The 24,793-nt window shown below is 47.1% G+C and overlaps 1 protein-coding gene across 1 annotated transcript in view; it reads left to right on the forward strand.

Annotated features, from left to right (window-relative positions):
• Nucleotides 1–24,793, forward strand: part of LOC144680072 (voltage-gated inwardly rectifying potassium channel KCNH2-like) — a 156,153-nt gene that overhangs the window by 73,680 nt on the left and 57,680 nt on the right. Inside the window, exon 6 of the mRNA XM_078541222.1 lies at nucleotides 22,439–22,864. Within this exon, the coding sequence (XP_078397348.1) occupies nucleotides 22,439–22,864 (426 nt within the window). The remainder of the gene's footprint in view (nucleotides 1–22,438; nucleotides 22,865–24,793) is intronic.

The following is a 24,793-nucleotide window of genomic DNA, read 5'->3' on the forward strand; positions in this document are numbered from 1 at the left end:
ATTGGCTGAAGACTGGCATCTGTGATGCTGGGGACCTCCGGAGGAGGCCGAGATGGATCATCCACTCGGCACTTCTGGCTGAAGATTGTAGCAAATGCTTCAGCCTCATCTTTTGCACTGAACTCCTCCATCATTGAGGATGGGGATATTTGTGGAGCCTCCTCCTCCAGTGAGTTGTTTAATTGTCCACCACCATTCACGACTGGATGTGGCAGGACTGCAGAGATTAGATTTGATCTGTTGGTTTTGGAATCGCTTAGCCCTGTCTATCACTTGCTGCTTATGCTGTTTGGAATGCAAGTAGTCCTGTGCATAGCCTCACCAGTTTGACACCTTATTTTTAGGTATGCCTGGTGCTGCTCCTGGCATGCCCTCCTGCACTCTTCATTGAACCAGGGTTGATCCCCTGGCTTGATGGTAATGGTAGAGTGGGGGATATGCCGGGCCATGAGGTTACAGATTGTGTTCGAGTGCAATTCTGCCGCTGCTGATGGCCCACAGCGCCTCATGGGTGCCCAGTCTTGAGTTGCTAGATCTGATTGAAATTCACCCCTTTAGCACGGTGGTAGTGCCACACAACACGATGGAGGGTATCCTCAATGTGAAGGTGGGATTTCATCTCCACAATGACTGTGTGGTGGTCACTCCTACCGATACTGTCATGGACAGATGCATCTGCGGCAGGCAGGTTGGTGAGGGTGAGGTCAAGCACGTTTTTCCCTCTTGTTGGTTCCCTCACCACCTGCAGACCCAGTCTAGCAGCTATGTCCTTTAGGACTCGGCCAGCTCAGTCAGTAGTGGTGCTACCGAGCCACTCTTGGTGATGGATATTGAAGTCCCCCACCCAGAGTACATTCTGCTCCCTTGCCACCCTCAGTGCTTCCTCCAAGTGGTGTTCAACATGGAGGAACACTGATTTCTGGACTCTAAAGGCACGAAGAGCTATGGGGAGAGAGTGAGAGTCCAGCTTTGAGATAGAGGATCAGCCATGATTATATTTATTGGTGGAGCAGGCTCGAAGGGCCGAATGGCCTACCCTGCTCCTAGTTTCTATTTTCTATGTTTCTAGCTTGTGTGATTAAACCATTTCTGAAATGTCAGTTCCTGGGTCAGCCCGTCCTCTAACCTCTGGAGATTTCAGTGTCAGGTTCCTTCCCGTTACTGAGCTGAATCCCGGAGTGTATCGACTCCAGCATGTCACTCAGATAAGGCCATTTCTGATCACTACCAACCACCTTCTTAAACCCCTCTTGCCCCTCTCCTCCACCCTCACCTCCAACAAGTGCGATGAGCTCTTGGACTTCATTGTCCCTAAGATCGAGATCATCCAATCGGCTGCCTCGGTCACATCCCTCCCTTCCATGAGCTCACCACACCCCCCAGGCCAAACCTCCTGGGTCCAGTGCAGTCCCAAAGGTCAACTCACAAAGAGGTCCAGTCATTGAGTTATACAGCACAGAAACAGGCCCTTCAGCCCATCGTGTCCGTGCTGGCCATAAGCACCTATCTATTCTAATCCCATTTTCCAGCGCTTGGCCTGTAGCCCTGTATGCGATGGTGTTTCAAGTGCTCAACGAAATACTTCTTAAATGTTGTGAGGGTTCCTGCCTCTACCACCCCCTCAGTCAGTGTGTTCCAGATTCCAACCACCCTCTGGGTGAAAAAATCCCCCCTCAAATCCCCTCTAAACCTCCTGCCCCTTACCTTAAATCTATGCCCCTGGTTATTGACACCCCTGCTAAGGGGAAAAGTTTCTTCCTATCGCTCATCAGCAAAGTATGAGGGGTGAGGTGGGGGGCTGTGCTGAAGGGCAAAGGGAGGGGAGCGCTGTCAAGAGGAAAGTGACAAGGGGTGAAAGGAGGGGAAAGGAGGGATGGGTGCCAAGGGGACAGAGGGGTACAAGGGGCTATTTCTCTGCCTTTCGCCCCCCTCGGCCCACGTTGTTGTGACAATGGGTGTTGAGTATGAGAGGAATGCTGTTTTTTCACTGACTCTCTGCAGCCTTCAACACTCCAACAGGAGCCTGAATCTCCAGGCCCGAGATTTACTGTTCCCAATCTCTGGAATTCCAGCTGAGATTCCTGGCAGCGCTCCATCCAAGGCACCAGACACGTGGATATGCAGAATTCAGTATCTTTATCTCCACATTCACCAACTTCCATCGTCTTTGCTCTCCCTAACTACTCTCGGGGCCTCCCCCACAGGCTGTGGGATGAGGCAGCTTCAGAATTACATCCATTTCCTGCATCATTGAATCATTCCGATTAACTCAAAATGGCAACTTCAGATTCTTCTCCACTATCCTGGGTGATCAGAAAGAGGAGAGTTGGGGCTCGGAGGGGAGGGGGGGATCAAGGGGAAATTGGGGATCGGGCATGGATTGGGGATCAAGGGGCATCAGGGGTCAAGGGGAAACAGCTGGATCGAGGGAAAGAAGGGATTGAGGGGAAGTAGGGGCCGAGGTGGGGGATCAGGGATTGATGTAGGGGTCGAGGGGGATTGGGGATTGAGCAAGGATCAGGGATGGAGGGGAATCGGGGATCAGGGATGGAGGGGAATCGGGGATTGGGGATGGAGGGGAATCGAGGATTGGGGATGGAGGGGAATCGGAGATCGGGGATGGAGGGGAATCGAGGATCGGGGATGGAGGGGAATCGGGGATTGGGGATGGAGGGGAATCGGGGATCAGGGATGGAGGGGAATCGGGGATCAGGGATGGAGGGGAATCGGGGATCGGGGATGGAGGGGAATCGGGGATCAGGGATGGAGGGGAATCGGGGATCGGGGATGATGGGGTATTGGGGATGGGGGGATCACGGATTGAGGGAGTGACCGAGGATCGAAGGGGCTCAGGGATGGAGGGAGATTGGGGAGTGATTGGGGATTGAGCAGGGATCAGGGATGGAGGGGACTGCAATGGGGAGCTCACCACCTCCTTCTCGAGGGTAATTGGGGGTGGGCAGTAAATGCTGGTCCACAAGTTCCAAGAATCCAGTTGGCCTCTGTCCAGCCCCTGTCTGTCTGCTGGTTCTGAGCTCTCCCTCTACCTGATTAAAGAACAGCAATTTGCTGAAAGCTAGGATTACACTTGTCAAGGCTAAATACTGAGAGACTGGAGATTAAGTGAAGCTGTGGTTAGAGAGAAAACAGAAATCTTCCCCCAGATCCAAACTAGCTTGTGTGATTAAACCATTTCTGAAATGTCAGTTCCTGGGTCAGCCCGTCCTCTAACCTCTGGAGATTTCAGTGTCAGGTTCCTTCCCGTTACTGAGCTGAATCCCGGAGTGTATCGACTCCAGCATGTCACTCAGATAAGGCCATTTCTGATCACTACCAACCACCTTCTTAAACCCCTCTTGCCCCTCTCCTCCACCCTCACCTCCAACAAGTGCGATGAGCTCTTGGACTTCATTGTCCCTAAGATCGAGATCATCCAATCGGCTGCCTCGGTCACATCCCTCCCTTCCATGAGCTCACCACACCCCCAGGCCAAACCTCCTCTAAACCTGCCCTAACCCTGAACTCACATCTTTCTCTAGTTTCTCTCCTGTCTCCTCTCATACCCTCTCTGAGCTCCTCGTGTCCATGAGACCCACCTCCTGTTCCCTCGACCATATTCTCACTAAACCGCTCACCAGCCAACTTCCCCTCCTGCTCCCCATGTTAGCTGATATTGTTCCCTCTCCTTTAAACCCATCATCACCCCTCTCCTGAAAAAGACCATCCCTGACCCCTTTGTCTTTGCAAATTACCGTCCCATTTCTAACCTCCCTTTCCTCTCCGAGTGTCACCTCCCAAATCCATGCCCGTCTCTCTTGGAACTTCATGTTAGAATCCCTCCAATCAGGTTTCTGCTCCTGCTACATTACCGAACGACTCTTAGCAAAGTCACCACTGACATCCTCAGTGACTGTTCCCCAGGTAAACTTTCCCTCCTCATCCTTCTCGACCTGTCTGGAGCCTATCACACATTGACCACCCCATCCTCCTCCAACTCTCTCCCTCTGTCTGGGACCGCTCTCACCTGGTTCCTGTCTTATCTATCTAACCATGGTCAGAGAATCACCAGCAATGGCTTCTCTTGCTGCTTCCACTCTGTGACCTCGTGTGTCCCCCCAGGGGTCAACTGGAATGTCCGTGGAAGTTATTTATATTAACTTCCAGAAAGCATTTGATAAAGTTCCTCATAACAGGCTGTTACCCAAAGTTGAAGTCCATGGAATTGAAATCAAATTATTGAGCTGGTTAGGAAATTGGCTGAGTGACAGGAGGCGGGGAGTGGAGAGAATGGGAGATGCTCTCACTGGCAGCATCTGGCTAGTGGTGTCCCACAGAATTAGTGTCGGTGCATCAACTCTTCACCATATTTGTTAATGACTCAGATGAAGGTATAGCAAGCCACATATCCAAATTTGCCAATGACACAAAGATTGGCGGCATGGTATAGAGTGTAGATGGAAGCAGAAGATTATAGGATATTACAGACAGTGAATTGGAAAAACAGTGTCAAATGGGTTTCAATGTGGGTAAATGTGAGGTCCTCCACTTTGGGCCTAAAAAGGAGAGCATGGGGTCCTCTCTAGATGGTGAAAGTCTAGGAGCAATGGGGACCAAAGAGACATGGTGTTCCAGGTACAGAGATTATTAAAATGTATGAACAGGTATAAAAACTAATCAGAAAGGTTAATGAAATGCTGGCTTCCTATCTCGAGGGTTAGAACACAAGAGGGTAGAAGTCAGCTTCAACTAAGGCTGTTTAAACCACACCTGGAGTGACTGTGAGCCGTTCTGGGCACCGCACCCTAGGAAGGATATATTGGCCTCAGAGGGAGTGCCGTGTGGATTGGTCAGAATGAGACCTGGACTCCAGGGGTTCAATTACAAGCAGGTATTTCACAAACTAGGATTGTATTCCCTGCAATTTAGAAGGTTAACACAAGATTTGAATGAAGTTTTAAGGGAAACAGATTGAGCAGATAGAGAGAGGCCAATTCTGCCTTGGGGAGTCTAAGACTAGGGGGCAGAGTCTCAAAATGAGAGCCAGACCTTTCAGGAGTGAAATTAGGAAACACTTTTACACACAAAGGGTAATCAATTTTTAATTTTAAATCTGAGATCGGTAGTTTTTGAGAACAAACTTATTAAGGGATATGGGGCAAAGGTGTGTGGAATTAGGTCACACTCCAGCAATGATCTCATTGAGTGATAGAACAGGCTCGAGGGGCTGAATGGCCTCTTCCTGTTCCTATCATGGCTCCCTCATATTTCTCATCTCCATTCCTCAGTCTCATCACCCAGAAACACACCTTCTGTTTTCACATATATGCTGATGCTGTACCTCAGCACCTCTTCTGTCAATCTCTCATCACTACACACTCCAATCCCCGGTCACTGACTTCATCCATCTCCCTGCCCCCTGAAATGGCCAAGCAAGCTACTCAGTTCAAGGGCAATTAGGGATGGGCAACAAATGCTGACCCTGCCAGCGACACCCACATCCCATAGATGAATAAAAAAACATTTCTACCTCCTTTAAAACTTGAGCTCATCCAAACCTTATCCAAATTTGAACCAAGTCTATTCAATCAACCATGACCCAGATCTGGCAATGCCTCAATTTGAAAATTCTCATCCTTGTTTTCTAATCCCTCCATGGTCTCCCCTCTCCCTATCTCTGTAACCTCCTCCAGCCCCACAATCCTCTAACTCTGGCCTCTCAAGCATTTCTGAGTTTAATCGCTCCACTATTGGCGGCCGTGCCTTCAGCTCCCTGGGTCCCAAGCTCTGGAATTCCCTCCCTAAACCTCTCCACCCTCTCTACCTCACATTCCTCATTGAAGACATTCTTTAAGAGCTACCTCTTTGACCATTGGTCATTCTGAGCTAACATCTCCCTCTGTGCCTCAGGGTCATGTTTTGATTAATGATGCTCCTGTGATGCACCTTGGGATGTTTTAGTACATTATGGTCACTATACAAATGCAAGTTGCTGTAGGATTACTTCACCCTGTAAGGCACAGGGTTAATGGGATTCACAGACTGACCTGTTTGCACTCACAAACTGAAGGCTGTCCAGCACTCGAAGGGTTAATGATCTCCTCCGTTCTGTCTTAATGCTGTTACTGCTGCAGCTGTCTCTTTCACTGTCTCAGTGTTGCTCCACATCACTGTGACCGCTGCCTCCAGCTGTTTGTGCTGTGAGTTAGATTGCTGAGTTTGCTGTGGTCTCGGGAGCGGGTCTGTATGATCGAGAAGTGGAGGGGTCTAGCTGCTGCTGAGGAACTCCTTTCTCTGGCAGAGAGGTAACAGGAGCTGAGGGGAATCCAGAGTCACTATCAGCAGCTTTGTGAATCCAGGGAGCAAATCAGCTGCTGTCCGGGACCCAGCGCAGCATCCAGTCTCCAATCGCCTCCACAACCAGGATCACTCCCTGCAGCTGGGAAACAGTGGGAGCTCCGGGAGGTTCAGTGGAATCTGGGTGACCCAGCGGGAGCTCTGACAGATCTGAAAGATCAGGCTGGAATCGAGTGGCTGGTCTCAGAGGTCGAGTAGAGATCGAGTGGCTGAAGGAGAGATCGAGAAGGGTTCGGACACCCCTGAGGGACTGAGCTGGGATCAAGTAGAAGTTCATAGATTGAACAGGGATCTAGTGACGGTTCCAGGGGATCAGGCTGGGATTGAACAGGGATCTAGTGACGGTTCCAGGGGATCAGGCTGGGATTGAGCAGGGATCTAGTGACGGTTCCAGGGGATCAGGCTGGGATTGAGCATGGATCTAGTGACGGTTCCAGGGGATCAGGCTGGGATTGAACAGGGATCTAGTGACAGCTCCAGGGATCAGGCTGGGATTGAACAGGGATCGAGTGACAGCTCAGCTTTCACACAGCAGCTTCTTAAAGTGATCGGTTTTTATCCAGTTGCTCGGAAGTGGATTCAGGAATGATTTTGTGATCTCAGCAAATCAGTGAGACAGGAGTTGAGAGGGAGAAAGTGATGGCGGCAAGTGGACAGGACACTCCCTATCTGGATGGGCCACAGGGAGGTTCTGAGAGTCGGAGTGCGAGGCTGAAACATGGAGTCAGGATCTCCAGCCTTGTGGCACACGAGGTAGGTTCACATCTGGTGAGGGAGGAATTGCCCTGAAACCTCTCAGTTAGTGTTTGAAGAGATGGAATATTCAGCCGAGAGGATGGAATTCCTGACTGCATATCAGCCCTAACCCTGTGTCCTTCAATCAGTGCAGAGCCAGTGTCACCTCCATCACTCTCCTCGTGTGTACAGACTCTTGGGGTCTTTGCATGACTTTGTGTGAGAGCCAATGAGCTGTGTCTCTAGATTGAATCAGCAACGTTTAATTGTCCCTTTTGTTAACTCTCCTTATTCATTATTACACCTTTCCCTTGTGTTTGCTGCACAATGAAATACATGGAGTGGCTTTCTGTGTGAGTGTGTGACTCTGCTTTGACTGTCAGGCACTGGTTCCAGACCTCGTGGATGAGGCTTCTCTCTGTAAAGCGTCTGGATTCAGGAGCTGCACAGCAACCGCTGCCTCTTGTGCAGTTTTATTCTGAGCAATGTGTCATCTGAGGAAGAACTTTATTTACGCAGTGAGTGGTAATGACCTGGAACCCACTGCACACAAAGATGATAGAAGGGGAGACGATGAATGATTTCAAAAGGAACTTGAGAGAAATGAACCCTCAGGGTGACAGGGATAGAGCGGGGCAATGGGACTGATTGGATTGCTCTACAGAGAGCCAGCATGGTCTCAATGGGCTGAATGGCTGCCTTCCTTTTTTTTATTCACTAAGGGGATGTGGGCTTCGCTGGCTGGGCCGGCATTTATTGCCCATCCCTAGTTACCCCTTGAGAAGGTGGTGGTGAGCTGCTGCCTTGAACTGCTGTAGTCCATGTGGTGTAGGTACACCCACAGGGCTGTTGCTGTGCCATAAAGACTCTCTTTTGGCTTTACTTAGTGTTGTAAAAGGATTAAATGTAGTTGCCGGTCAAAAAACGTAGATTAAAAATATTCCTGTCTTTGCCCCATAACTTTAGATCCATGGCAACCACCGTTTAAAAATGAAATGCCAATGGAGGGTTTCCAATAGACAGAGTGTTGGCCACTGATCTGTTTCCAAATTTCCCATTTTGCACTAATCCCTCCAGGAGCCCAGAATGCTCCTCATCAACCAAACTTTAACTTTTAGCAGGATTTTTAATCTTTGACAAGAAGGGTGTGCAAATCGTTAGTGCAGCTTTAAGACAATTTGTTTTTTCCCCCTCTCTGATTCTTATCATCTGATGCGATTAATATTAGTCTAATATTCTGATTAAAAACATTAGGTTTTGTTAAGGGGGTACAATAATGCCCTGATTGGGTAAACGGTAGATCCACTATCTTTCCAAGCAAAATTGTTTTATAATGTTCCATGTCCGATTTGATTTGTGCCTTTTCATATGTTTACTCGACAATAAATGTATCTCACAAGAGAGTACAATAATATTTATAAAGTAGCTACTCTACATGGGATTACAACTCCCCTTTAATGTGCTGTCATCACCAAACTTAAACAAATAGCACTTTCATATTCCTTAACCTTGCATGAATCCTCACCTACTAGTCAATCAAGATGAAATTTTAACCAGTCTTGCCCCACATGCTGTTGAAGTGTAAGTACTATCGAGTACGGCACAGTTAAAGGAGTCCATCACCAGCACTAAAACTCCATTACAGCACTAAAACCCCACCTGAGTCAGGATAATTTCTTTGGTTTCATCATTATCATCGTCCTCTTAGGATGAATTATCTTCATAATGAGCCATTTTAAGGACCCTACCTCTCCGCTTTGGGCAATTCACTGATACTTCGAGTCACACCTGAAGCACCTGTTACCTGTTCCTTGGACATTCCTAGAATCTAGTTACCTATTATTGCTGTTACTAGTCTGCCTTCTGCTGTAATAGCCAAATTTTCAAAAGGTGCTTTCATCCTGATTCTGCCTGAATTTAATCCTTCAGTTTTAATGACCCTCGTGTGCAGTCTCATTGTGCTCACTAATCGCTGTGTCACTGCGGAAGGTCCCATTCTTCAATGAAGACTGAGGAGAATGATTTTAAGTCAGCAAACATCTAACCTAATAGGGTCTCCCTCTCTTCACAGAATCACACAGTGCAGAAGAGGCCCTTTGGCCCATCGAGTCTGCACCGACACGTGAGAAACACCTGACCTACCAACCTAATCCCATTTTCCAGCACTTGGCCCATAGCCTTGAATGTTAGGATGTGCCAAGTGCTCATCCAGGTACTTTTTAAAGGATGTGAGGCAACCCGCCTCCACCACCCTCCCAGGCAGTGCATTCCAGACCGTCACCACCCTCTGGGTAAAAAAGCTTTTCCTCACATCCCCCCTAAACCTCCTGCCCCTCACCTTGAACTTATGTCCCCTTGTGACTGACCCTTCAACTAAGGGGAACAGCTGCTCCCTATCCACCCTGTCCATGCCCCTCATAATCTTGTAGACCTCGATAAGGTTGCTCCTCAGTCTTCTCTGCTCCAATGAAAACAACCCAAGTCTATCCAACCTCTCTTCATAACTTAAATGTTTCATCCCAGGCAACACCCTGGTGAATCTCCTCTGCACCCCCTCCAGTGCAATCACATCCTTCCTATAATGTGGTGACCAGAACTGCACACAGTACTCCAGCTGTGGCCACACCAAGATTCTATACAACTCCAACATGACCTCCCTACTTTTGTAATCTATGCCTCAATTGATAAAGGCAAGTGTCCCATATGCCTTTTTCACCACCCCACTAACATGCCCCTCCGCCTTCAGAGATCTATGGACACACACGCCAAGGTCCCTTTGTTCCTCAGAACTTCCTAGTGTCATGCCGTTCATTGAATACTTCCTTGTCAAATTACTCCTTCCAAAGTGTATCAGCTCACACTTTTCAGGGTTAAATTCCATCTGCCGCTTATCTGCCCATTTAACCATCCCGTCTATATCTTCCTGTAACTCAAGACACTCAACCTTACTGTTAACCACCCAGCCAATCCTTATGTCATCCGCAAACTTACTAATCCTACCCCCCGCATAGTCATCTCTGTCATTTATATAAATGACAAATAATGAGGGACTCAGCACAGATCCCTGTGGTACGCCACTGGACACTGGCTTCCAGTCAGTAAAGCATCCTTCTGTCATCACCCTCTGTCTCCTACAACTAAGCCAATTCTGAATCCACCTTATCAAATTACCCTGTATCCCATGTGCATTTGCCTTCTTTATAAGTCTCCCATGTGGGACCATGTCAAAGGCTTTGCTGAAATCCATATAAACTACATCAACTGCACTACCCTCATCTAGACACCTGGTCACCTCCTCAAAAAATTCAATCAAATTTGTTAGGCATGACCTCTCTCTGACAAAGCCATGCTGACTATCCCTGATCAAACCTTGCCTCTCCAAGTGGAGATAGATTCTCTCCTTCAGAATTTTCTCCAATAGTTTCCCGACCACTGACGTGAGACTCACTGGCCTATAGTTTCCTGGCTTATCTCTATAACCCTTCTTAAATAGCGGAACCGCATTAGCTGTTCTCCAGTCCTCTGGCACCTCCCCCGTGGCCAGAGAGGAATTAAAAATTTGGGTCAGAGCCCCTGCGATGCCCTCCCTTGCCTCCCTCAGCAGTCTGGGACACAAATCATCCAGACCTGGAGATTAGTCCACTTTTAAGCCTGCCAACACCTCCAATACCTTGTCACTCCCTATATCTTGAGGGCACAACAACTGTTAGAACCAGGAGTCGGTCCATATGAGACCCCTTAGCCCAATCCACCATTTAAATGCTAGTACTGATCCAGGGATTCCCAGATTGAATTCTGTCAATCTGTTACAAAATCTGTTAAAGTCCATGATATATTTCTCCATAGACTGTTTTCTGAAATCTATCAATGTTGGACCGTATCTTATAAGCGATTAACAAATTACCTTTCTTGTAGATTTCATCCAAAAACCCGAACCGAAGACCAAAACTTTCATCATGCTTTAACTGATAGACAACCAGTTCACAGAGTATTTTATTTAAGAACAAAGAAAAGAACAAAGAAAAGTACAGCACAGGAACAGGCCCTTCGGCCCTCCAAGCCTGTGCCGATCATATTGCCCGTCAACTAAAACATTTTGCACTTCCGGGGTCCGTATCCCTCTATTCCCATCCTATTCATGTATTTGTCAAGCTGCCTCTTAAACACCACTATCGTACCTGCTTCCACCACCTCCTCTGGCAGCGAATTCCAGACACTCACTACCCTCTGTGTAAAAAACTTGCCCCGCACATCTCCTCTATAGTTTTCTCCTCTCACCTTAAATCTATGTCCCCTAGTAATTGACTCTTCCACCCTGGGAAAAAGCTTCTGACTATCTACTCTGTCCATGCCACTCATAATTTTGTAAACTTCTATCAAGTCGCCATTTACTGTATAATTCCTGCCTGTATTAGACCTTCCAAAATGCATTACCTCGCATTTGTCCGGATTAAACTCCATCTGCCATTTCTCCGCCCAAGTCTCCAACCGATCTATATCCCACTGTATCCTTTGACAATCCTCTTCACTATCTGCAACTCCTCCAACCTTAGTGTCGTCTGCAAACTTACTAATTAGCCCAGTTACATTTTCCTCCAAATCATTTATGTATACCACAAACAGCAAAGGTCCTAGCACTGATCCCTGCGGAACACCACAAGTAACAGCTCTCCATTCAGAAAAGCACCCTTCCACTGCTACCCTCTGTCTTCTATGACCAAGCCAATTCTGTATCCATCTTGCCAGCTCACCTCTGATCCCTTTAACTGATAGCCAACCAGCTCACAGAGTATTTTATTTCTGATTTTACATCTTGGAGCAGGTGACAATGCCAGGATGATACCTGGTTTCATCTTGCTGGGGATGTAACCCATGTCCACATATCTATTTCATTCTTTCACGTGGTCAAAGGGGAGGCGATGGGGTAGTGGTATTGTCGCTGGACTAGTAATCCAGAGACCCAGGGTAATCCTTTGGGGACCTGGGTTCAAATCCCACCACAGCAGATGGTGAAATTTGAATTTAGTGGAATTAAAAGTCTAATGATGGCTAGGAAACTATTGTCGATTGTTGTAAAAACCCACCTGGTTCACTAATGCCCTTTAGGGAAGGGAATCTGCCGTCCTTACCTGGTCTGGTCTACACGTGACTCCAGACCCACACCAATGTGGTTGACTCTTAAAAATGCCCTCTGAAATTGCCTAGCAAGACATTTAGTTCTCAAGAACAATAAATGCTGGCCCAGCCAGTGATGCCTGCATCCCATGAACAAATAAATTAGAACATGGGAGGATTGGCCTGAACAATCCTGTCTGCCATTCTCCACAATGGCTACTAGATGAATATTTTGCCTCCCTGTTTACAAAGGAAAGGGAGGATGTAGATATAGTCATCCAGGAGGAACACTGCGAGATATTGGACGGGATAGTCATGAAGAGAGAGGAAGTGATCGAAGGGTTGAAATCCTTGAAAGTTGATAAGTCCCCAGGGCCAGATGGATTGTTTCCGAGGCTGCTGAAGGAAGTCAGGGAGGAGATAGCAGATGCTCTGAGGATGATTTTCCAATCTTCACTAGATACAGGGGAGGTACCGGAGGGCTGGAGAAATGCAAACGTAGTTCCATTGTTTAAAAAGGATCAAAGGAAATGCCAAACAATTATAGGCCAGTTAGTCTTACATCAGTGGTGAGCAAATTAGTAGAATCAATCCTGAGAGATAGGATTAACTGTCATGTGGAAAGGCATGGACTAGTCAGGGATGGTCAGCATGGATTTGTTAAAGGAAGGTCTTGCTTCACAAATTTGATTGAATTCTTTGAGGAAGTGACAAGAAGGGTTGATGAAGGTAGTGCAGTGGATGTTGTGTACATGGATTTTAGCAAGGCATTTGACAAGGTCCCACATGGCAGATTGGTCAGGAAAGTAAAAGCCCATGAGATTCAGGGTAATGTGGCAAACTGGATAAAAGATTAGCTTTGTAACAGGAAACAAAGGGTAATGGTTGATGGATGCCCTTGCGAATGGAAAATTGTCCAAGTGGTGTTCCAAAGGGCTCAGTGTTGGGACCCTTGCTGTTTGTGTTATATATTAACGATTTGGACGTGAACGTGGGGGGCACGATTGGGAAATTTGCAGATGACACAAAGATTGGCTGAGTAGTGGATAGTGTAGAGGATGGCCATAATCTCCAAAACGATATAGATGGGTTGGTGGAGTGGGCGGTAAAGTGGCAGATGGATTTTAACATAGAGAAGTGTGAGGTCATACATTTAGGAAGGTCAAACAGTTACAGGGATTACACAATAAATGGGCATATACTAAGAGGGGTAGATGAAGTGAGAGATCTTGGTGTACAAGTACACAGGTCCCTGAAGGCAGCAGTTCAAGTAGACAAGGTTGTAAAGAAGGCATATGGAATGCTCTCCTTCATTGGCAGAGGTATAGAATATAAAAGTAAGGATATAATGTTGGAATTGTATAAAACACTGGTGAGGCCACAACTGGAGTATTGTGTGCAATTCTGGTCACCACATTACAGGAAGGACATAATAGCTCTGGAGAGAGTGCAGAGGAGGTTTACAAGAATGTTGCCAGGGTTAGAAAAGTGTAGCTACGAGGAGAGATTGGATAGGTTGGGGTTATTTTCCTTAGAACAAAGAAGGCTGAGAGGTGACTTGATTGAGGTGTACAAAATTATGAGGGGAATAGATAGAGTGGACCGGATAAAATTGTTTCCCTTGGTGGAGAATTCTAGAACCAGGGGACATAGATTCAAGATAAGTGGCAGAAGGTGTAGGGGGGACATGAGGAAGAACTTTTTTACACAGAGGGTAGTGGGTGTCTGGAACTCGCTGCCCAAGTTGGTGGTAGAGGCAGAAACTCTAAACTGTTTTAAAAAGTACCTGGATCTGCACCTTAAGTGCTGTAAGTTGCAGGGCTATGGGCCGGGTGCAGGAAGGTGGGATTAGAAGAGGCACCTGGGTGTCCTCGGGCTGGCATGGACAAGATGGGCCGAATGGCCTCCTCCTGTGCTGTAACTTTTCTATGGTTCTATGATTGTAGTTTTCAGTCTGACCTTTTTCTCTTCGTTTCCACCCTTCAGCTGTAGGCGACGGAGCGTATTGTCCTAGTCAATGGTGGCAAAGGTCAGGTGGTGAAGGATAGAACTGCACCTCCTGACCCATAAACCAGAGTTTTAGCCTAGAATTATTTGAGGAAGAAACAAACCATATATATATAAAGGGGAATGTGTAGATGTGGCTTATTCAGATTCCCAAAAATTATCAAGGTGCCGCATCAAATATCATGATGCAAAATAAGAGCTCATGGTGTAGGGGTTAACATATTAGCCTGGATGGAAGATTAGTCACTTTTGGATTGGCAGCTGATTTTACTGGAGTGCTACAGACCTCAACTATTTGCACCCTACATCAATGAGTTGGATGTGGGGGCTGAAGTTATGGTTGCTACATTTGCTAATGAAACGAAGATAGGGAGTTGTGAAGAGGACATAAGGAGGACGCAAAGGGATTCAAGTAGGTTAAGGAGGTGGGCAAAAATTTGGCAGGTGGAGGATAATATGGGAAAATGTGAACTTGCCCACTTTGGCAGGAAGAATAGAAATGGAGAACATTTTTTGAATGGAGAGAGATTGCAGAACTTGGTACTGAGGGATCTGGGTGTCCTGGTACATGAATCAGGAAAGGTTAGTTTGCAGGTACAGCAAGTGATTAGGAAGACAAATAGAATGTTATTGTTTATTGCAAGGGGAATGGAATATAAAAGAAAGGAAGTTTTACTGCAGTTGTACAGGGCCTTGGTGAGACCAAATCTGGAAAACTGTGCACAGCTTTGGTCTCCTTACATATAAATATCTAATTGACAATAGAAGCAGTTCAGAGAAGGTTCATTCAACTGAGTCCTTGGATAAAGGAGTTATCTTATTAGGAAAGATTATACAGGTTGGGCCTGTATCCATTGGAGTTTAGAAGATTTAGAGATGACCACATTGAAACATGCAAGATCCCGAGGGGACTTGACCAGGTGGGTGTCTCCCCCTATGGGAGACAGTAGAACTAGGCGACACAGTTTAATAATAAGGGGCTTCCCGTTTAAGACAGAGGTAAGGAGGTAAAGTTCTCTCAGAGAGTTGTGAATCTTTGCAAGTATCAGCCCTGGAATGTAGTGAAGGCTGGATCATTGAATACACCCAAGGCTGAGTTCGATAGGTTTTTGATCAACATGGGAGTGGAGGATTATGGGAGACAGACAGGAGAATGAAAGATGAAACCACAGCCAGAGCAGCCGTCACCTTATTGAATGGTGCAGCAGGCCCGAAAGGCGAGATGGTCTACTCCTGCTCCTCATTCTTGTGTTTAAAGAACCCCACATGAAACATCAGTTAATGGCCATCGCCTACATACGAATAAACACAATTAATATGAAATAAACAGTGTAGAGAGAGCTTTACTCTGTATCTAACCCCGTGCTATAGCAGTTTTTTGCTTTTATCTTGGATTTTCAGCATCCGCAGTTTTTTGCTACTATCCTGAGAATGTTTGATGTGTTTGACAGTGTAGAGGGAGATTTACTGTTTTTTTTATTCATTCACGGGATGTGGGTTTCACTGGCTGGGACAGCATTTATTGGCCATCCCTAATTGCCCTTGAGAAAGTGGTGGGTGAGCTGCCTTCTTGAACCGCTGCAGTCCATGTGGTGTAGGTACACCCACAGTGCTGTTAGGGAGGGAGTTGCAGGATTTTGACCCAGTGACAGTGAAGGAACGGCGATATATTTCCAAATCAGGATGGTGAGTGACTTGGAGGGAAACTTCCAGGTGGTGATGTTCCCATCTATCTGCTGCCCTTGTCCTTCTAGATGGTAGTGGTCGTGGGTTTGGAAGGTGCTGTCGAAGGAGCCTTGGTGAATTCCTGCAGTGCATCTTGTAGATGGTACACACTGCTGCTACTGTGCGTCAGTGGTGGAGGGAGTGAATGTTTGTGGATGTGGTGCCAATCAAGTGGGTTGCTTTGTCCTGGACGGTGTTGAGCTTCTTGAGTGTTGTGGGAGCTGCACTCATCCAGGCAAGTGGGGAGTATCACATTCCTGACTTGTGCCTTGTAGATGGTGGACAGACTTTGGGGAGTCAGGAGGTGAGTTACTCATCACAGGATTCCTAACCTCTGACCTGCTCTTGTAGCCACAGTATTTATATGGCTAGTCCAGTTCAGTTTCTGGTCAATGGTAACCCCCAGGGTGTTGATAGTGGGGGGTTCAGTGATGGTAATGCCATTGAACATCAAGGGGTGATAGTTGGATTCTCTTGTTGGAGATGGTCATTGCCTGACACTTGTGTGGCGTGAATGTTACTTGCCACTTGTCAGCCCAAGCCTGGATATTGTCCAAGTCTTGCTGCATTTGGACATGGACTGCTTCAGTATCTGAGGAGTCGTGAATGGTGCTGAACATTGTGCGATCATCAGCGAACATCCCCGCTTCTGACCTTATGATGGAAGGAAGGTCATTGATGAAGCAGCTGAAGATGGTTGGGCCGAGGACACTACCCTGAGGAACTCCTGCAGTGATGTCCTGGGACTGAGATGTCTGAGCTCGGTTGGTGTATTGTGAACAGTTCCAGCCTCCATATCCAGGCACTGGAGAAGGAGTGGAAAAGATTAACAAGGGTGGTGTTGAAATGGAGAGGCTGTAATGATCAGGAAAGAAGGCAGCAGATTCACCTCTTCAGATCAGCGGAGATTGAAGAACGAGCTGCTGGATGTCTTTGTGAGTAGGAAATACTTTGTGTGGAGTGATGTGGAGAAAATGTTGTGTGGTGGATCCTAAACTGGAAGCCACCAGTTTAAGATAGTCACTAAGAGAATTCAGGAGGAAATCCTTTCTACAAAGAGTGTGGTGGATGTGGAATTGCCTCCCAGTCAGAGTGGTTGAGATAAATAGTATAGATTATTTAGCGGCAGAACTGGATAGACAGATGGGATAGAGGGTGTACTCTCGGGAGGAGGTTAGTGTGCAGCATAAAGACCATCCTGAATCTGCTCGAGTGACTGATCTTCTTTGGAGCTGAGCTTTGTGTTTCCCGGTGATGCTATGGTAACTTGTCTGGTTGAGAAAGTTTAGGGTGTTTAAGGATTGAAAGAATCGGAGAGATTCTGGGCATGTGGGGTTGAAGTAAAGGAATTGGAGAGTCCGATTGGGCTGCAGTCCATTTCCTGTCCCCTGCCACATTCTGTTCATAGTGTATCCTCACACTGGCCTCTGGTTCTGATACAACCCCCAGCCTCTCTCCTCAGACATGCTAGTAACATCCCCAAAGAGGAATGGCCCACTCTGCAGCACCTCTGGGTTAGGCTCAACTTTGGGCTCCTGACTTCAGCCACAGATGTTTTATCAGGATGATTGCGAGCTGCCTGATGACTAGTGGAGGAGTGAACGGAGATTGATTGTTGCAGATTATTGTCGTACTCAGAGGAATGTGTGGCTGGGGTGACTGAGAGGCAGGATGAGAATCGGCTGGTGCTACATCATTCAGCCAAGTCCTGGAGAGTAATTAAAGTGAAACATCTGGATTCTTGCCAGCTGTTAGTGGAGACAGCGACACAGCATTCTAGATCCTATCACCATAAATCATCATCTACACTGTCAGTAATCACACGGAACAACACACAGTAAACTCCAAATCGTTTCACCAACTTCACCGATTGGGGTAAGAGGCAGAAAATCCCAGTTGAAGGAACAGAGTCTGGGAGTAACCCTGACAAACCCATCTCGCATTCAGCATCATTATCCAGCTTTACCCGGGCTGGGTCTCTGATCTCTGGACATTAACCCCTGGAGGTGTAAGCTGTGGCTCACCAGCTGGCCAGGGGCTACTGTCAGAGCATCAGCGCTGAGGGAGTGCTGCACTGTCAGAGGGTCAGTACTGAGGGAGTGCTGCACTGTCAGAGGGTCAGTACTGAGGGAGTGCTGCACTGTCAGAGGGTCAGTACTGAGGGAGTGCTGCACTGTCGGAGGGTCAGTACTGAGGGAGTGCTGCACTGTCGGAGGGTCAGTGCTGAGGGAGTGCTGCACTATTGGAGGGTCAGTACTGAGGGAGCGCTGCACTGTCGGAGGGTCAGCGCTGAAGGAGCGCTGCACAGTCGGAGGGTCAGCGCTGAGGGAGTGCTGCACTGACGGAGGGTCAGTACTGAGGGAGTGCTGCACAGTTGGAGGGCCAGTACTGAGGGAGTGCTGCACTGTCGGAGGGTCAGTACTGAGGGAGTGCTGCACTGTCGGAGGGTCAGTGCTGAGGGAGAACGTGTCAGAACAGCACCGTAACATCCCTTGTCCAATGGGTTAGCAGCAGAAAAAGCAGTTCAAACCTTTTAAACCGGCAGGAATAAACTATCAGAGGGAATGTTGCAAACACAAATTTCAAGATGTCTGTTCAGTTATTGCACAATTCCTCCTGCGACCACTGGTTTAAAACCTTCTGAACTGTTAATCAAGCGGCGACTTCATACAAGATTGAGTCTCGTGTCCCCTAATTTAGAGGGGAACGTGGAGAGAAGCCAGGGGAGCCAGAAAGTGAATAAAAAGGCTGAGAGTTTACTGTGGGAGAGATACTTTCTGTATGAAATTTTGCAGCTGGACCGAGCTGGATTCCTGGTAAAATCGTCTCTGAACCAGGACCTTTAGCTTATCAGGTAGAAGTGGAAACATGATTGTTAGGAAACATGTGGAGCATCTCAGAAGTCGAGAAACTCTCCAATAACCAGTCACTCCACCTGAAATCACAGTCCCTGAGGTGCCAGATCGACCAAGAATAGACATACCTGATGTCACTGTTGAGGTGAATAATTGTGAACGGCCAGTGTCCAGGGATGTCCCTGAGGCTGCAGTTCCTGTGCACGTCGATCCTGTGGAAGAACCTCCAGGTGCAGAGTTGCGCCAGTTTACCCGAATCCGAAAACCTCCTCAAAGACTAAATTTATAATGGCATGAATTGTATAGAATATGGGTTAAGATGTTTTTATAAAAAAGAGGGTAAAACAAAATTAAAGGGGGAGGAATGTGGTAATTATAAGTCAAACCATTTCTTACGGTTATGCGGATCATGTGACTGTACAGACGAATCAACCCTAAGCACAGGGAATCTAAGGGGCGGAGCTTTTTAACCTTGTTCTTGGAACAAGTATTTAGCCTGACCAGGACCCTGTAAATGAAGTTTACTGTTTCTTACAAAAACCTACTCCTGCTTTCCAAGCTTATTACAGTCGGTGTTTGTTTATTGTGGTGGGTTTGGGAGTTCAGTTGGGATTTCTTTATTCGGGTGGCTTTGGAAGTTGGATTAGGCTTTGGGAGTTGGATTGGGGTGTGTTTGGGAGTTGGAGTATATTTATTGGGTTGGGCTTTGGGAGTTGGGTTGGGGTTTGGGAGTTGGATTGGGGTGTGTTGGGTTGGGGTTTTGGAGTTGGATTGGGGTGTGTTGGATTGGGCGTGTGTTTGGGAGTTGGAGTTTATTTATTTGGTTGGGCTTTGGGAGTTGGGTTGGAGTTTGGGAGTTGGATTGGGGTGTGTTGGGTTGGGCTTTGGGAGTTGGATTGGGGTGTGTTGGGTTGGAGTTTGGGAGTTGGATTGAGGTTTGTTGGGTTGGAGTTTGGGAGTTGGATTGAGGTTTGTTGGGTTGGGGTTTGGGAGTTGGATTGGGGTGTGTTGGGTTGGGCTTTGGGAGTTGGATTGAGGTTTGTTGGGTTGGGCTTTGGGAGTTGGATTGAGGTTTGTTGGGTTGGAGTTTGGGAGTTGGATTGAGGTTTGTTGGGTTGGGCTTTGGGAGTTGGATTGGGGTGTGTTGGGTTGGGGTTTTGGAGTTGGATTGGGGTGTGTTGGATTGGGCGTGTGTTTGGGAGTTGGAGTTTATTTATTTGGTTGGGCTTTGGGAGTTGGGTTGGAGTTTGGGAGTTGGATTGGGGTGTGTTGGGTTGGGCTTTGGGAGTTGGATTGGGGTGTGTTGGGTTGGAGTTTGGGAGTTGGATTGAGGTTTGTTGGGTTGGAGTTTGGGAGTTGGATTGAGGTTTGTTGGGTTGGGGTTTGGGAGTTGGATTGGGGTGTGTTGGGTTGGGCTTTGGGAGTTGGATTGAGGTTTGTTGGGTTGGGCTTTGGGAGTTGGATTGAGGTTTGTTGGGTTGGAGTTTGGGAGTTGGATTGAGGTTTGTTGGGTTGGGCTTTGGGAGTTGGATTGGGGTGTGTTGGGTTGGGGTTTTGGAGTTGGATTGGGGTGTGTTGGATTGGGCGTGTGTTTGGGAGTTGGAGTTTATTTATTTGGTTGGGCTTTGGGAGTTGGGTTGGAGTTTGGGAGTTGGATTGGGGTGTGTTGGGTTGGGCTTTGGGAGTTGGATTGGGGTGTGTTGGGTTGGAGTTTGGGAGTTGGATTGAGGTTTGTTGGGTTGGGCTTTGGGAGTTGGATTGAGGTTTGTTGGGTTGGAGTTTGGGAGTTGGATTGAGGTTTGTTGGGTTGGGCTTTGGGAGTTGGATTGAGGTTTGTTGGGTTGGGCTTTGGGAGTTGGATTGGGGTGTGTTGGGTTGGAGTTTGGGAGTTGGATTGGGGTTTGTTGGGTTGGGGTTTGGGAGTTGGATTGGGGTGTGTTGGGGTGGGTTTGGGAGTTGGATTGAGGTTTGTTGGGTTGGAGTTTGGGAGTTGGATTGAGGTTTGTTGGGTTGGGGTTTGGGAGTTGGATTGGGGTGTGTTGGGTTGGGCTTTGGGAGTTGGATTGAGGTTTGTTGGGTTGGGCTTTGGGAGTTGGATTGAGGTTTGTTGGGTTGGAGTTTGGGAGTTGGATTGAGGTTTGTTGGGTTGGGCTTTGGGAGTTGGATTGGGGTGTGTTGGGTTGGGGTTTTGGAGTTGGATTGGGGTGTGTTGGATTGGGCGTGTGTTTGGGAGTTGGAGTTTATTTATTTGGTTGGGCTTTGGGAGTTGGGTTGGAGTTTGGGAGTTGGATTGGGGTGTGTTGGGTTGGGCTTTGGGAGTTGGATTGGGGTGTGTTGGGTTGGAGTTTGGGAGTTCAATTGGGGTGTGTTGGGTTGGGCTTTGGGAGTTGGATTGAGGTTTGTTGGGTTGGGCTTTGGGAGTTGGATTGAGGTTTGTTGGGTTGGAGTTTGGGAGTTGGATTGAGGTTTGTTGGGTTGGGGTTTGGGAGTTGGATTGGGGTGTGTTGGGTTGGAGTTTGGGAGTTGGATTGGGGTTTGTTGGGTTGGAGTTTGGGAGTTGGATTGGGGTTTGTTGGGTTGGGGTTTGGGAGTTGGATTGAGGTTTGTTGGGTTGGGGTTTGGGAGTTGAATTAGGGTTTATTTATTGGGGTGGGTTTGGGAGTTGGATTAGGGTTTATTTATTGGGGTGGGTTTGGGAGTTGGATTAGGGTTTATTTATTGGGGTAGGTTTGGGAGTTGGATTAGGGTTTATTTATTGGGGTGGGTTTGGGAGTTGGATTGGGGTGTGTTGCGTTGGGGTTTGGGAGTTGGATTGGGGTGTGTTGGATTGGGGTTTGGGAGTTGGATTGGGGTGTGTTGGATTGGGTGTGTGTTTGGGAGTTGGGGTTTATTTATTGGGGTGGGTTTGGGAGTTGGATTGGAGTGGATTTGGGAGTTGGGTTGGGGTGTGTTGGATTGGGGTGTGTTTGGTTGGGGTTTGGGAGTTGGGTTGGGGTGTGTTGGATTGGGCGTGTGTTTGGGAGTTGAGGATTATTTATTGGGGTGGGTTTGGGTGTTGGATTGGGGTGTGTTGGATTGGGCGTGTGTTTGGGAGTTGGGGATTATTTATTGGGGTGGGTTTGGGAGTTGGATTGAGGTTTGTTGGGTTGGGGTTTGGGAGTTGGATTGGGGTGTGTTGGATTGGGGTTTGGGAGTTGGATTGGGGTGTGTGTTTGGGAGTTGGGGTTTATTTATTGGGGTGGGTTTGGGAGTTGGATTAGGGTGTGTTGGATTGGTGTTTGGGAGTTGGATTGGGGTGTGTTGGATTGGGTGTGTGTTTGGCAGTTGGGGATTATTTATTGTGTTGGGTTTGGGAGTTGGGTTGGGGTTTGGGAGTTGAATTGGGGTGTGTTGGATTGGGTGTGTGTTTGGGAGTTGGGGTTTATTTATTGGGGTGGGTTTGGGAGTTGGATTGGGGTGGATTTGGGAGTTGGGTTGGGGTGTGTTGGATTAGGGTGTGTTTGGTGGTTTGGGTTGGGTTTTTTATGGTTTACTGCATTAAATTGATTTAATAAGTGACCGGAATCTTTTCTGATTGGCTGTGATTCAGAGAATGGAGCAATTCTGCCTGTTGTTCACTGAATAAGTTCCACGTATTTTGCACACAGGTCCTCTCACTGGGAGCTGACGTTCTGCCTGAATATAAACTCCAGGCTCCACGAATTCACAAATGGACCATTCTTCACTACAGTCCCTTCAAGGCAGTGTGGGATTGGTTAATCCTGCTCCTGGTTATTTACACTGCAATCTTCACTCCATATTCCGCTGCCTTCTTATTGAATGACCAGGAGGAGGTGAAACGCCGAGACTGTGGCTACTCCTGCAATCCCCTGAATGTTGTGGATCTGATTGTGGACATCATGTTTATCATAGACATTCTCATCAACTTCCGGACCACCTACGTGAACAGTAATGATGAAGTGGTCAGCCACCCTGGCAAGATCGCCATCCATTACTTCAAGGGCTGGTTCCTCATTGATATGGTGGCTGCGATTCCCTTTGATCTGCTCATCTTCCGGTCTGGCTCTGATGAGGTAAGAATTAGCAGAAAATAGATTCCAGGATTTTGGCCCTTAAGAACACAAACTTGGAGCAGTATTTGGCCATTCGGCCCCTCGAGCCTGCTCCGCCATTCAGTAAGATCATGGTTAATCTGATTGAGGCCTCAACTTCACTTTCCTGTCCACCCCTGATACCCTTTGACTCCCTCATCAATCAAAAATCTACCTAACGTCAGCCTTAAAAATATTCATTGACCCAGCCTCCACTGCTCTCCGGGAAAGAGAATTCCACAGACTCATGATCCTCTGAGAGACAAAAATTATCCGTAACTCTGTCTTAAATAGGAGATCCCTTATTTCTAAGCAATGTCCCCTAGTTCTACATCCTTTCAGCATCCACTCTGCCAAGTCTCCTCGGGACCCTAAATGTTTCAATAAGATCACCTGTTACAACCGATACAGTTGGCAAATCGGAGTTATTTAAAAATTCCAGGGGGGATCTTTAAACAACTGTCATAACCTATAATTTTAAGTGTTATGTTTGAGATGTGACTCTACATTCAGGTATCAGACCACCAGCTCTCGAGGTTTTATATTAAACTAAATGAAACATTTTATTAATTTACACAGGTTAAAACTTACTACTACTATAACTTTTAACAAATCTCCAAACTAATCTCCATTAAGGCAACAACAACCCATAGACTTAACCAAACACCAGGCAAAGCATTTTCATCTTACAAATTCAGAATGAAGTTCCTTCACTTTGGTCCCAGTGGAGCCAGTTGGAGGTTTACAGCTGCCTTTTGATCTCACATTGCCTCTGCCCTGCACACCCGAAAACTACTGAAGTTATACCTACCACCACTGATTGAATTCAAATTCTCATTGTCTCAACAACCTCTGAACTAAATCTCTCTAACAATAAAACCCCTTTCATAACACCAATTTTATTAGTAATATAAACATTTTGCTTGGTAGCTGTTAGAAAGGTGTCAGTTTTTACTCCACTTCTTTAATGCTCTATTCAAAAAATGCAAATGCAGCCAACTCTCTTACATATCAAAACTAGTCCCCATCAAAGCACCCGACTAACTGGCTTTAATCCAATTAAGACACACCCACAAACTAAACCTCCATTTTAAAAGAAAAATATTTTCCAAAATATTATATACATTAATAGCTTCATGACAAATGTCTCAATCTTCTAAGCTCCAATGGATTCAATCCCAGCCTGTCTAACCTTTCCTCGTAAGATAACACCCCCCTACCAGAATTCCAGGAATCAGTCAAGTGAACCTTCTCTGAACTGCTTCTAACACATTTATATCCTTTCTTAAATAAGGACACCAAAACTGTACACAGTATTCCAGATGTGGTCTCAACAACACCCTGTACAACTATCGCAAAACATAGAATCACAGAATCACAGTGCAGAAGAGGCCCTTCGGCCCATCGAGTCTGCACCGACACGTGAGAAACACCTGACCTACCTACCTAATCCCATTTACCAGCACTTGGCCCATAGCTTTGAATGTTATGACATGCCAAGTGCTCATCCAGGTACTTTTTAAAGGATGTGAGGCAACCCGCCTCCACCACCCTCCCAGGCAGTGCATTCCAGACCGTCACCACCCTCTGGGTAAAAAAGTTTTTCCTCATATTCCCCCAAAAAATCCTGCCCCTCACCTTGAACTTATGTCCCCTTGTGACTGACCCTTCAATTAAGGGGAACAGCTGCTCCCTATCCACCCTGTCCATGCCCCTCATAATCTTGTACACCTCGATCAGGTCGCCCCTCAGTCTTCTCTGCTCCAACGAAAACAACCCAAGTCTATCCAACCTCTCTTCATAACTTAAATGTTTCATCCCAGGCAACATCCTGGTGAATCTCCTCTGCACCCCCTCCAGTGCAATCACTATTTTAATATTCCATTCCTCTTGCAATAAACAATAACATTC

This window comes from Cetorhinus maximus, chromosome 4 (assembly GCF_964194155.1).
Source record: "Cetorhinus maximus chromosome 4, sCetMax3.hap1.1, whole genome shotgun sequence".
Taxonomy (NCBI): Eukaryota; Metazoa; Chordata; class Chondrichthyes; order Lamniformes; family Cetorhinidae; genus Cetorhinus; species Cetorhinus maximus.